The following is a 14,846-nucleotide window of genomic DNA, read 5'->3' as shown; positions in this document are numbered from 1 at the left end:
CAACTTTGTGAACAGTGGACCTTGGAATTCCCAGCTGCCTGGTCCCCTCCCGTATTGACTTCCATAGGCTACGCCTGCTTTTTCCTGCACCGATGCAATTTTTTTTTTGTTTTGAGCGACAGAACGTGGAGGGAGACTGAATACAGGCTAGACATTCTCAACGCAAGAAACAGAGCTCATGGAGAGCTATACTGAGCTGTAACTGTTTCCAATAAAACATTTTGAGTTTTACCTTCAAAATGTATGTTTTTGTTTCTAGCTACTCCTTACCGTATTAAAATAACACACTTTTAAAATCTGTCAGTCCCATTCTGGACACCCTGTATGTATGTATATATATATATAAATCATAGTTTCATTTTGGATATTCAAATGATAGGTGGATGGGTGTGTATCAAAATAAAAGACTAATTATATTTGCAATACTTACATGCACAATTGCACTCAGTGCCACGGTTCTAAACAGGAATATCACTATCTGTAGTTGAAGAAGTACGGATACAACAACATTCAACAGAAAATACCACGACATACAAATGCTTTTGGCAAGGCACGCTCTCATCAAATCATGATAGTCCCATTGTAACAGGTCACGGAAGCTATGAAGTTCACATACCAGGTGCAAGACTGTTGTGGGAATATTTAAGAATGTCACTACCTTTTTTTTTTTTAACACAGTTAAAGATCAAGCAGGAAAGGGAACTTTCCACACATTCGTGAGACTAAGAAACTAAAGATGAAAAATGCTATATTCACTCATCTTTCTCCCTCTGCTCCTGTATTAATTATTACCAAAGCACATATGAAATAACAACAAGATATATATAGAAATTTACATGATCAAAGTTCACTTATTATTTCTCATACATAACAATTCCAATTACTACAGTTTAAGATCCAGCCTGAGGTTAATCTATAAATGTTTAAAAAAAAAACAGAATCTCAAAGAAATATAATTTACGTCATCTAATAAAAATTACCAAACACACAGCTTGTCAAATTAAATTTATAAAATCATTCTTCCTTCAGCAGAAAATTTCACCATGAACTGGATGATTTTTTTGAAGGTCACACATGTATATAAACTAATGATACTCAAAATATTTGAGTGCCAATTTATGTGCCAAATAATCCAGTTTTGATCTGAAATGGTTTCTTATCCATTTGTACAGATATCAAAGTATTACGAGGGCCGTACCGAAAGTAATGCAAAAGTGGTCATGACTTCTTTATTAACTGATTTAGATCGTTCAAATTGCACATGTAGTTGGAGTGACTCTTCCTCTATACAAAGCAGCTACTCAACATAATCTCCATTTTAAGCGATGCATTTGCACCATCGTTGAACCCAACTCTAGAATCCTCTTTGAAAAAGTCTGGTGTGCACTGTCCGACATCCGCAGAAGGCTACATAATGTGTGCGGAGATGAGTGGAAACCAGCATTGAAGACAAACCGTGCAGTGTGACCACCGACACAAATCGTCAGCAAGTGGATGAGTTGATTGCGCGTCATTCTCCTTGAATTCCTGGAATGCGGTCGTGCCATCAACAGCGAGCGGTACAATGAGACACTCCATAAGCTTAGAGAAGCACAAGAATCTGAAAGCGATCCACATTCAGCATGACAATGCGTGACCACACACCTCTTTGGCTACAAATCAGGTGATCGGCAAAATGGGCTGGTCCGTGGTCCCCCATCCACTGCCATACGCTTAAAGCTTCAGCAAAGAAGTCATTTTTTAAAAATTTTATCTCATAATAGATCTGGCACCCTCAAGACTTCCACGTGGTTGGTCCCATGAAGGACAGTCTTCAGGGACAACGATTTGATGACACAGACGAGGTGAAACTGGCTGTGAAGAAGTAGATGTCGGACAGTGCACACAGGAATTTTCTCAAAGATGATTCTAGAGTTGGGTTCAACGATGGCGCAAATGCATCACTTTAAATGGAGACTATGTTGAGTAGCTGGTTTGTATAGAGGAAGAGTCACTGGAACTACATATGCAATTTGAACGATCTACATCAGTTAATAAAGAGGTTATGACCACTTTTGCATTATTTTCGATACGATAGTTAAAGCTTATTCAGCAGTTGTATCTAACAGCATAGACAGATTGTAGTACTATATTTAGCATTATTAGTATTTTATGTACTGATAGCAGTTTGAACTTATTTTTTAATTTTCAGAATTGTAAGGATCTTGTAATCTTTACTATGATATGCAATCATTGCCAGATAAAAACTTTGAAATGTGGGGTTAAAAACAGTATTACATCAAAGTTATTCTTACTTGATATTGAGGTTGTAAAGTTGTTTTTGTATTGTTAACTTTATTCATCAAATAGCATAGCACTGTTTCATTGGTATTAACATACATCTTTGAATAGAGATAACATATAATCTGAAAGGTGTTGTATGTTTGCATGTTGTAATTCAAGTACAAATTATGCAAATCAGTACAAAGTATAAAATATTTCACTTCCCACATGTTATAATAGTTGCAACTATGCTATCAGCTTTTATCATATCTCTGAAACAGAATGCAATGAGGCAAATACAATGATGTACAATTATTACATACATGGCAATAAGGAATGCACACACAATGTTATACTGTCGAATACTGGGGGGAAAAACATACACTTGCTTTCTTACATTTACACTTCCTATGTACAACAATAATTCTTTGAAAAGATCTATAAAATTATCATTTTATACAAGTGACTTTCATACTAATTTCTTTTGTCATTAATATTGCTAGTGGATGCTACTTCATTCTGAAGACTGCAAGTTTCTTACCAACATCACTAGCACAACGATCTGTTAACCAATAAAATAACATTAACACCAAAATATTCCCTAAGACAACCTCGTATCACATGGTACAATAATAACAGCATATCTCTTTTTTTGCTCATAATACGAATGTCTTCACGAGAGTGCAAGCTGCTGTTCTTTGCATATTCTCACGTCCAGGAGAATTCTTAAGACAAAATGTTTTACACATCTACAGTGTGTTAAGTGTGAAAAGAAGTAGCAATAGAAGTTTAGTTTCCTGTCTTTTTAAGTATGGAAATTCTGCAGACTAGAGACCAATGGTAGAATACAACTGACATACGAAGCACTTCATTCTCATTACTGAAAAAAAAACCTTGAACAAGTGCGCAGTGGATGATTTTCTTATAAATAACAACAAATCAACAGAATTTTTTTTTTAAAAAAAATGCTAACTTGTCAGAAATTGCAATTCTGAATGCTACTTTCTCTTGCTGCTGATGTCTATATCTGCAAACTTTTCCCTACAACTTACAGTTTTAAATTCGGCAGCAACGAACAGTCTCTACACTGAGTTGTTCTCCTACCTGCTTCAACCAGTGCCTTCACGTAGAGGGGCAGACATCATACATGCTCTGAATTGACTCCGCTCGGTCTGTGGAAATGTCGGATGGCATTTCCGCTGCTTTTACTTTGTTTGTGATGAACATGCCGATGCTTTGCTACAAACGACGCATCCATGGGCACGAGAACAATTCTCAGGATGAGTAGTAAAAGTTAAGGGCTCTGTTTATATCATAGTCTGCAGCTAGGGCCACCTGCACTAGCTCATCCCTCGGAACCTGCTCGCCAACTATATCCCGTAACTGACTCAAACAACTTTCTAACCTGGCCGAGTCCTGGGTCAGTGGAAGTTCTTCTAGGGAACTGCTGTCGGAAGCTTCAACCTTTGAAATAAAATGAAACATGTAGTGTTGCAATTTTGTTTTTCATCACGATTAGCTAAAAGTAGCTGAAACATATATGTATGATACAATTAACTTACATTGCGACAAAAACTGAAACAGGGACATCGATCCCTTCTCAATGTCATTATCAAGGGAGTTTTGCAGGTAAGCTGGTTAGTGACCAACATCCATTTGAAGTTCGAATCTACCTGCAAAAACTTACCCTTGAGACCCTGAAACAGGTAGAAAGACCAGTTTGAGCTGCATTTTTTTACTTCACCTGTTTGAAGGCAAATTGAGCATATAATATGAGTAGTGCCAACATGGTTATCAAGGAGTCCCGGGTTCAATACCTGGTGGAGGCACAAGTGGTTCGGATCACACTTTAAACTCTAGGTCCAGTCCCGATTAGCCTTACTGTGCATAAAGTGGACTTAAAACAGCAACTCAAACCAAACCAACATGGTTATGGTAAATAATAACTGTATCTTATACTAACTTTGTTTTACCTTATTTCTTGCTTTTAATGTCAAAGCAAGGAGAACTGAATGAGAATGTGTCTGACAGAATCTAGAATTTTAACATAGGTGTTTAACATGGAAGTATTACTTATTTAAGTAATTGTAAGAACATACAAGCATGGCAAAACTATGTTCCGAATAATGAAAATGTTCAGTTAAAGGAGCATTTTCATTCTTAAGAAATACACTGAAGTATTATCAGGTTTGTTGCTATGATTTCTAACAGCATTCCTAGCTAAAAAATCACAAAGAGCTGCTTGAAACTGCTTTGGAGAGCGGTGACTTACTTTCAAATGCACAAATTACTGTATTGCCGGCATATAAGATGCACCTGCACCCTCTTTTTTGAACACATTTTTGAGGAAAAGGCTATATCACTTATTATAATTAATGTACAGTATTTCAAATATAAAGTAATATATAAAACAGGTATTCAAGTTTTCCACGAAGCTATTTTAAGTAATTTTCTTTCTATTGTGGAAAATGTGAGTACCAGTGGCGATTTCTCTGGGTGTGTAAGTCGTGTGTCAACGGCCAAAGGAAAATGAAATAAATAAGAAAGTATCTTTACTTTCATAAATTACGATTTTGAGCGATTTTCTTTAATTGTCAGTTTCGAGCGCCTGGTAGTTTTCGAACGCAGCGCAGCGCGCAGTGGTTGCCAGGCAGGCAGATCGGTCCCACACTGCCAGGACGTTGGAGAGGAAATACAACGTCTTACCACTGCCAAAACATAGGATGACCGCGCATGCGCACCCTGCCACCCACCAGCATGGTTACCTTCTCAAGGCGTTGTATTTGTTCCCAACGGTTTGGCTTTCATTCAACCCGCGTTCAGCGTTGTTTTGCTCGTGATTGTTGTGCATTATTTTTTAAATGTGTAGTGTGAAGTGATGTGATTATTTTAATATGGAGAATAGTGAAAGTGATGTGCAAAAGTATATTAATAATTCTTTTTCATCGCTTTCGTATTCAGAGAAGAAACAAGTGATTGACAATGGTCGACCATGTCCAAATCTCACAATGTCAACATGTGTTAAAGAAAAAAATCTTGCTGGAAAGGGTTTTGAGAGCCATTTTCGAAAAGAACACTATGAAATTTGCGGGTGTGATGTGGTGAATAAATTTTACTGTTTGACATGTTTATTATTCTCGACTAAAAAGGTGTTGGGAATTATCAAGGGTATGCGGATTTGAATCATCTCAATACTGCAGTGAAAAAACACAGCGAGTCTGAATGGCATCTTTATAGTTTCTTTAAATGTAGTAGTTTTCTTGCCACCCCTACTAGAATTGACGTTCTTTTGGATACTCAACGAAAAGCTGATATATAGCTACACAATGAAAAAGTAAAAATGAACAGGGAAATATTAAAGAGGTTGATTAACGCCGTCTGCTATTTAGCAAAGCAAGAACTGCCATTCCGAGGACATGAGGAAAATGCAGCATCTCTAAATAAGGGCAATTACATGGAATTCCTTACTGCAAGTGCAGAGTTTGATCCCTCATTAAAAGAACATTTATTAAATTCTACAGTTTTTCGCGGTACTTCGGCAGGCATTCAAAATTATTTAATAAATTCAGTTTCGGATGTTCTGAGAGATGAAATCTACAATGAAATTCAAAACACAGACTTTGTGGCTATCATGGTCGATGAAACACCAGACATTAGCAATCAATCTCAGGTGTCAACCGTGTTACTTTTTTTTCGACCTTACAGAAAACAGTCATTGAAAGGTTTTCTTCGATTTCATGACATGAGCGCCGATAAAACTGAAGGAGCTCTTTTTAGTCACGTGACTGAAATAATGGATAAATATAAGTGTGAAGATAAATGAATTGCCCAGACATACGATGGATCTTTTGTAATGAGTGGTCATTTGAATGGCTTTCAAAGTAAAGTTTTGGAAAAGTATCCGAAAACTTTTTTTATGCATTGTTATGTTCATGTCATGAACTTTGGTTCTGCAACAATCGTTAGAATGTAACAATGAGCTTAAGATGTTCTTTTGTGATCTTAAATCACTGTCTACGTTTTTCTCTCATTCTCCAAAGAGGTTACGGGGCCTGCCGGATGGCGCAGTGGTAGCATCGCTGCCTTGTAATCAAGGGGTCCCGGGTTCGATACCCGGTGGAGGCACATAGTGGTTCGGATTCCACTTTAAACTGTAGGTCCAGTCCCGATTAGCCTTTCTGTGCATAAAGTGGACTTAAAACAACAAATCAATCAATCCAAAGAGGTTACACGAATTTTCTGCTTTCATGAAAAGGGTAAGGGGAAAAACAGGAAATGTGCATTTTAGCGATTTTTCAATGAACGGGTCATTCTTATGTCCACGGTGTCTTTTGTAGGGATGATGGGAGTTCAACGAACCCCTCTGGTTGCAAACTCGTGCTTTAAAAATTAATTGTATGGCGAAGTATTGAACATTAATTTTCTTGTTTAAACAGTCCTTGCTTCTCCTTACCGTTCAAATATATTAATATTTTAAATGAAGTATTTACTTCATTTAATGTTTTTCTAAATATTTACAAATTTACACAAAAAAGGTACGTAGAAAATTTGTAATATTGGTTCACAGAAATGAGAGGGGGAGGGGTTAACATTCCTTCTTTGCCAACGCCTTAAGTTCAGGGTCAGGAAACGCCACTGGTGAGTACCTGTTTTATCTATTACAGTGTCTCTCATTTCCATAGTATAAAGTAATATCTAGGTCTACTTTCAAAAAATAACTTACCTAATCTAACAATGAAAGAATACATTTTAATCTTCTTCCCCACACACCACAAGGAAATTGTCCAACATAGAACAGAGAAAATTTCCAGAAATGAAGGTGGTAATCAAAAACTGAGTATTGGCATATAAAACCTGTTTTTCAGACCAATTTTTAAAGGGAAAAAAAAGGCATCTTATACACAGGCAAATGATAGTTTCTCCAAACTTCAAACTTATTTTCACATTTATTTCAGAATAAAGAATTGCATATTGCATGAGCTTTTTGTATCGCATTTCTCCCAGAGGTCCTTATTTCTCACTGCATACTACACTGCAATCCATGACTTACTCCTTACCTCTTTGCTGTTTATATGCAGATTGGAAGCCATTTCTTCAATGTCAGCTAGACTGGAGGACACTGAAGTTGGTGTATCAGGACTAGGGCACTGATGGAAGCCTAGCAGCTTTTCAGTTGTTTGTGATTTTCTAGAAATCAATAACAATATGTGCATCAGTTCTTCAAGAACAACTATGAATAACTACCTAGATAATCTGCAAATAAATTATTTCGATAATGCAAAATTAAAGCATACTTGGCATACAGCAGAACACCGATTCAACATTTCTCATGGGGACTGTGGTTAACAAACTTATATGCAGGAAAAGCATAAATGTTACACCAAAACAACCATAAACTGCAGGATGGTCCATATTAATGGGACACATTTTATTTTGTATTTTCAGACAGTAGGAATAATTTAACATTTTTCAAATGCATGATATTTGGGAGCCTGAGCTTGGGAGTTTATATTAATTCAATTTTCATTTTATTGTTGTAATGAATTATGTTGCTGTAGACTACAATTGAAATTGCTTATGATGTGGAAACATTTCTCACTAGTGGAAACTTCATCATTACATCAGAAAGGCTGTTCAGAAAACATTTTCAAGAAGTGTGAAGCTCCACCTCAGAAGGTGATCCTTCATGCTGTGAGAAACACTATTGCCGAAAAGAAACCTTTACCTGGGCAACCTCGAACATCTCGTAGTGCAGAGAACATTAAAAGCCTGGCGAACACAATCGAGCAATATCCCAACCGTAACAGTCACTGCTGAGTGCTACAACATCATGTTAATCACTTTTTGCTTTACCCGAAATGAGTTGGTTCGGTCTTACACAAATGCGGATGAAACAAGATGGTTGTCACTAGTAGTTTAGGACCATTTTTCTGGTCACCTCATTTTCAGATTTGGCGAAATCAATTGGCTATCAGATCACCAGCTATAGCACCACAGGACTACTTCCTGTGCCGTTACATAAAAGGAAAGGGTGTATACCACAAGACCCCAAATAACTCAAAGAACTGCTGAACTCAAGAGAAATATCCGGAGGTAGATAAGAGGCTACTCCAGCCAATTTGTTGCACCACAGTATGGACAAAATGACTTCGAGCCCCAAGCATGTTCTCCTCTAGGTAGTGCCCATCTGCGAGATGTTATATTCAAATGATGAACAGTGCTGCAAACTCGTATTTTGGTTATGTACTGTATACAGTACTTAGGAAATGTGAATGTGCATTTGAAATGTGTCTCATCAATATGGATCACCCTGTAAAACAAGAAATAAAAGTCACAATTTTTTAATAACTTTTATTCTAAAGTTTATAGCAACCTTTTTTGTGGCTAATTATTACTATCAGTACTATTGCTCTTAGTGCAAAATTCCACAATGGATCATTCTCCACTGAACATGAATGAGAGACAGGTTGTACAATAATTATTAAAAACACGATACTAAAGTCTGAAGACCAAAAAAGGGACAAAACCACATAATCTGTTAACCATCTTCAATTTTTACAGCATTACAGATCTATTCCTTACCTTGGTTTAACCCATATAACCAAATCATAGATTTCAGCTTGCAGATCTTGAGGTAGTTCCTCGAATAGTTCGCTGTCCATTATATCGGGATTTAGTGAGATGAAATTCAGACAGGCATTCTGAAATTAAAACCTCATCTATAACACTGGCAGGTTTCAACCTATGATGTAAATTAAGTTATTATATCTGTACTTGATTTGCATAACACAGAACATAAATAGGAGTCAAAAGTACATACATGGTGTGTCTCTCCTTTGCAAGTTAATTTTTCCCTGTAGGACACAGAGACAGACATCCAGGTTTAACCATGTTAGTCAGTATAATTCAAACTCAGTATCAGCACAATAGGTAGCTATGGTGCTATATTGAAAAGGAAATTTAAATTTACATATACTGATGAATAGTGCTTATGTTCAAAAAATAATAAATACCTTTATAATTATTAAATTGATAAAAAAAAACTAGAATCAACAAAAATTACCAGAGCATCAAATTAAGCATTTGTTTACAAGAACATTTATAACATATTAATGATATACATAAGAAGAAAATATCTCTTTGTTATCTCCTTCCAGGATAAAGCAAGTCTTTGTATCCACAATTCTGAGCTTCAGTTTTCAAAATTCATCATCTGAACAAACCACAACCAAACGTAGAACATATAAGTGTCACTCTATGCAACCTTCCTCCAAGCACTCATTTCAGGAACTGTAACATTTACAAGCCTGCCCGTTAAGGAAGATGAAAACAGATACCTATTCACTGCTTCAAAATCAACATGGCATCTTTTATACATATCAGTGTCATTCCACAACTTTCGAATCTTTATCAGATTATATCATGTTTAAAGTTCATTCAAGTCATAAAAGGCTTCTATATAACTTAAACTTCCAAGTTACTATAACATTGCCAAGTTTAATTCTTTAAAAGCAACAATTATTGTAGAAATATATCACCATCCCATATTGCTATATCTGTCCTTATGCTTGTTCCATCTTCAGCTCTCCCTTTCCTGTTCCAAGTCACAGACAACTAGTATCAGAGGAACTAGTTCAAGCCAGATCTTTTAGTATGTGCAATCTTCAATTGTTTTCGTTTTATATTTTTGTCCATAAGTGCTTAACAGCTTGAATGTTTGTGTAGTAAATGTGCATATTTGCTCTGTTACAGCTATTTTACTATGTACATCACAATATATTTATCTAATGATTACAATTACTATTTTTTGAATGTTGATACAAAATACCAAGTATGACATCATATTATACATTGAACAATTTTAAAGAGTTGACCTTTGTATATAAACCTTGATACCAATGCAAATGTACACAATTTCAATAAATTTAATTATAAATTTGAATGTATCATATCTTTCTTGTCTGAAAGAACGCATATGATTGAAGATATTTGTTTTTCATATTGCCAGTCAAAAATAACTGTTATGACTAAATTATTATAAATATTGCACAAATGTGGAACTTTGAACTTAGCCTAACCATTTTCAAATGTTGTTATGACAATGTATTATTTTTATTGTCATACAGGTCTACAAAATATATAGATCCTTATATGCTGAGTGCTGGAAATCACGCCACAGATGATTGTTTAAAATATGAGCACGAAATGTCAAATTTTGTTTGACAGCAATAATGAAAGTGTCTCAATAAAAGACTGTTTCAGTCGTTTCTTTTTGGGAAAAAAATGTGGGGGGGGGGGGGGCAGGTCACAAAATATATTTTCATAACTACACCAACTGGTGGAGCCAATCTGAGAGTATTTTGCTTGCAAGCGGTTCCACTGTCCAAAAATATAAGCTTTCGGAAAGTTTTCATTTTATGGTAATTCTCAGGTGTTATGGCTTGAGCAGCATTAGGTGATATGCCTTCATTCTTATCACATTCTTGTGGTGGTAGAACTTGAATTGAATTGTTGGTTTAAGTCTACTTTACACACAGATAGGCTAATGGGGACTGGACCTACAGTTTAAAAGTGGGATCTGAACCGAACCACAGTGCAATGTGCCTTCACCGGGTATCGAACCTGGGAACTTGTGATGTTAAAGAGTTCCCTGATGACATTAAACTTGATTTTGAAGGACTCCATTCTAAATCCCTTCTAACCAAGATAACTTGCACTTCTTTTTTTTTTTTTTTTCTCTTGAAACTGTGGGTACCACCATCAAATGGAACTTTTGGATGGCAGATTCTTTTTCAATTTGCTGTTGAGACAATCATAACTGGCTGACTGATGAAGTTCAAGCTCAAAAAATGTCTTCTTACTGCTGTAACCTGTCACTGGCTAAATGTACAGCTATTGGATACTGCCTGTGAAGAAAGAAACCAGGTGTTCATCCAGAATTTTCCATCTGGATGATAAGGTTGTTTTTAGGGGGATGTAAGGATATATTTTGTGGAAAAAAATTGTCCCAAATTTTAGGGGATGCTGGGAAAATACTGAGTGTTGGGGGATGTGGGTAAAAATTGCTACAGTAAACTCTGAGTGTGGGTCCATCAGCTGGTTCGGTTATCAAAGTTTCATGACCTGCCACAAATAAAAAAAAAAGTGAAACCCCGACAATTGATTGATTGGTTAAATTTCTTTATGTTACTTTGCTTCTTGTGCCACTTTTGGCTAATTTGCGAAGATGAGGATGAGTGATGATATGATGAAATTGATGAATGAACACTCGCAAACATCCATGCCCAGGCCAGTATTTGAACCCGGGACCCCTGGCATCGTGGCATGATGTGCTAACCACTCTGCCACGGGGGCTGGTGAAACCCTGACAATAACAACCCCATTTAATACTGTCTGCTACTCTGGTAAGCAAGTGTAATCATCATTGATAACACTTGGAAATAGTTATGAATATTTGGTTTAAGCTGTCTTGGATGATTTCTCAGAAACCCATGTTATTTTTGTTTATATAGTTCACAAAAAAAAATTGTATGATTCTCATAATTTGGAGGGTACACACAGTGTTTAGAGATGACAAAGATGAAGATGCAAATTACTTGAATCACTAAGAGCATGATAAAGCATGCTAAAACTTTGTTGATGAATATCTAATCATTTCTAATCCAGCAAATACACGGGAGAGAGAGAGATAAGTCAAACCCTGGTCAATACAAGTTGTAGCCTAACTTATCTCTTCCTCGTTCTTGCTTCATTAGACGTGATTAAATACACACAAAATGCTGGCCGAGTTTTGGCATTTTCTATCACAATCTTGTACAAAATATTAAAATGAACATTAAAAAGAGTTAAAAAAAAAAAAACTTCACTTACCCTAAGAACTTTTGCATTAAACTGATCTCCAATGCTGAGAAAATAAAGCACTGAATCCTCATCTATGTATTTCTTGAGCGCCTGCTCGCATGCCTGCTTCAGAGTGTCAACTTCGTACCTGTCACTGAGAAGCATTAGGTCGGCCAGGTGATCCACAGACAAATCCTGAGTCTCCAACTGGCCGCTGTATAGGTAGTTGAGGAATGTAGTGAACAAAAAAGGACTAGTATCATGGACTACAATTTTCCTGTAATAAAATAAAGAGTATGTTCTTAGAATTGCTATAATTAGAAAACAAATATGCACGAGATTGTTTCGTATACAATTTTCTGTAGCTCAAGTTGCTGATAAAGTAACAGCTCATGGCACTTGGAGACTGACACAATAGATCACAAATCAAGTCAATTCATATACTTCTCTGATCAATTCGCACATGAGCCAATATTCTTTTTATAGATTGCCATGAATTCTTTCTCTGTTTTTCCTGCAACAATTTACAATTCAATGTTCCTGTAAGGAGTAAAACATGGTGAGTGACATTTTAGTCATTATTGAGTTACAAAATAAAAGAAGCGATCCTTCAGTTTCAGCATGTTATTTCAATGGCATGCAATTTGCATTGGACTCATTGAACACTTATGAAAGTGGTAAACACAACATTAAAACCATTTATCTACGGTGTAGCTTCTAATAACCTTTCTGCTTAAGAAACTCAATAATGATCAAAATGTCACTATGTCTTACTCCCGAGCCCTTCATATAGAAATGATGGTGACACTGAAGATGAATACTTAAGCATTGTTGAAGTTAATATTTATAGGACACTTCTTTACTTTGATCCCACAAAAGAAATGGAAGATACTAAATGTGAATTTAGCTATCAGTAGTTTAATGCAGATAATTTTATATGTTAGTACCTCACTCCTTTCTGCACTGAATTTCATTCCTACTCTTCTAGTTGGAATGAGGAAATTATAAGAGCAGGAATGAAATTCAGTGCAGAGAAGAGCGAGGTGCTAATAACAACAAGAAACAGAGCCAGAAAGGACCCAAGAATAAAGATTGACACGGAGGAGTTGAGGATAGTGGAGAGTTTCAAATATTTAGGAGGCATACTTGAGAGAAGTGGAAGAATAGATGAGGAGATAAACAGAAGAGGACAAATGGTTACTGGACTCTAATCAAAATGTTTGAAGATTAATATGGAACGAGGATGTACCTATGAAATGCAAGAAGGTAATACATAACACATACTATGTGCCAATAATTGCATATGAAGCAGAGACTTGGACAATGACAGGGAGAGTCAAATGGATGCAGGCAGTGGAGATGAAATTTTTAAGGAGTATATTTGGGAAGACTAGAAGGGATAGAATAAGGAATGAGGAGATCCAACAGACAGTGAGGGTGGTGAAGCTTCAGGACACAATAGATCAGGCACAGATGAGATAGTTCGGACACAAGAAGAGGATGGCCGCAGAAAGACCAGCAGTAAGAGATCACAATGCAGGAGTGGGAGTAAGGCCAAAGCGGAGACCAAGATGTTGGTGGAGAGAGCAGATAAGAGGGTTAGGAGAACAGGACAAGATTGGAACACCGTGGAAAGAGAGGAGTGGTAGAAAGAATGGGGGAAAAATGGAGAGGCTTGAATTCTATGCTGACCCAGCCAGAGGCGAAGGATGATGATGATGAATTTCAAATGTATCACTTTTCAATATTTACCGTTATCTGGAAGTTTGTAAATGTAACTGTTAGTACCTAATTGTATAATCAATTATTACTGATTCAATGTTCTATTCAACATTTGAAAAACACATGTCAATTAAATAAAAACCATTCTATTCTAAATGAGTCAAATATTGGATATTAAAAGGGTCTGATCACTACGTTTTCTTTATTTAAAGTTCAAAACACACAGTATTTCACAGAGCAACATACCTATCTATGGCTTCCCGCATTCCTGACAACAAAGCTCTCCTGAACCAATCACACCTTGCAGCCACAATGACTCGATGTGCTTTAATACTACAAACGTCTTCCTCTTGACTGGGTTGAGGCACGTTAACAGGTGCACCTTGACTATGATCAATTACCGTGTCAGGGGGATCTGCAACGATGAAAATTCAATAACGCTGTTAACAGCACACAGCGTTTTAAATATTATATCAATTAAATGACAGATACTTACTTACCTTACCATGCAGCAGTGTAGTTCTATATGGGCTTTGGCCTCTTCTGCCATATGTCTCCATTTTCCTTTGTTCCTCATCTTTTTCAAATCTTCCCCACTTTGTCTAATCATATCCATTTAGGTCCTCCCATTAGTGAATTTTATATTGGTACTTTATTGGTATTTACAAAAAAAAATTCTACCAAGCTATAAAACAGTAACATATTCTACATAAAGAATTACTAGGGGCATGCATATTTAGTTTTTGACGAAAATACGAAATGTGAAATAACACACTGTAGAGTTAATTTTCCATGTTTTTGAGAGATTTGAAGTGCATATCGCTATCATGTTTTGTCATGAAATGATGCAAAATGAACTGCAAAATGCAAAATAAACTCTTAAAACACAAAATTTAGGGTTTATTTAAAAATGTAACACCTTCTGAGGTCTGAATTATCCTGCGAGTTAAGCAAATCACGGAAAATTTATTAATTCTGCTGCAAATATTTGAGATGCAAAAATGGACTCCTTTACCCAGGAA

The 14,846-nt window shown here is 36.2% G+C and overlaps 1 protein-coding gene across 1 annotated transcript in view; it reads right to left on the bottom strand.

Annotated features, from left to right (window-relative positions):
• Positions 1-3,225: 3,225 nt before the first annotated feature.
• The window catches only part of LOC145999016 (uncharacterized), a 51,116-nt gene continuing 39,495 nt past the window's right edge, over positions 3,226-14,846 (bottom strand). The window contains exons 13-17 of the mRNA XM_083135900.1: positions 14,071-14,239; positions 12,133-12,379; positions 8,845-8,963; positions 7,320-7,449; positions 3,226-3,726 (exon numbers count right to left, since the gene is read on the bottom strand). Of these exons, the coding sequence (XP_082992026.1) occupies positions 3,538-3,726; positions 7,320-7,449; positions 8,845-8,963; positions 12,133-12,379; positions 14,071-14,239 (854 nt within the window). The 3' untranslated portion in view covers positions 3,226-3,537. The remainder of the gene's footprint in view (positions 3,727-7,319; positions 7,450-8,844; positions 8,964-12,132; positions 12,380-14,070; positions 14,240-14,846) is intronic.

This window comes from Lepisma saccharinum, chromosome 14 (assembly GCF_977018435.1).
Source record: "Lepisma saccharinum chromosome 14, izLepSacc3.1, whole genome shotgun sequence".
Taxonomy (NCBI): domain Eukaryota; kingdom Metazoa; phylum Arthropoda; class Insecta; order Zygentoma; family Lepismatidae; genus Lepisma; species Lepisma saccharinum.
This window is presented reverse-complemented; position numbering and strand designations above follow the sequence as displayed.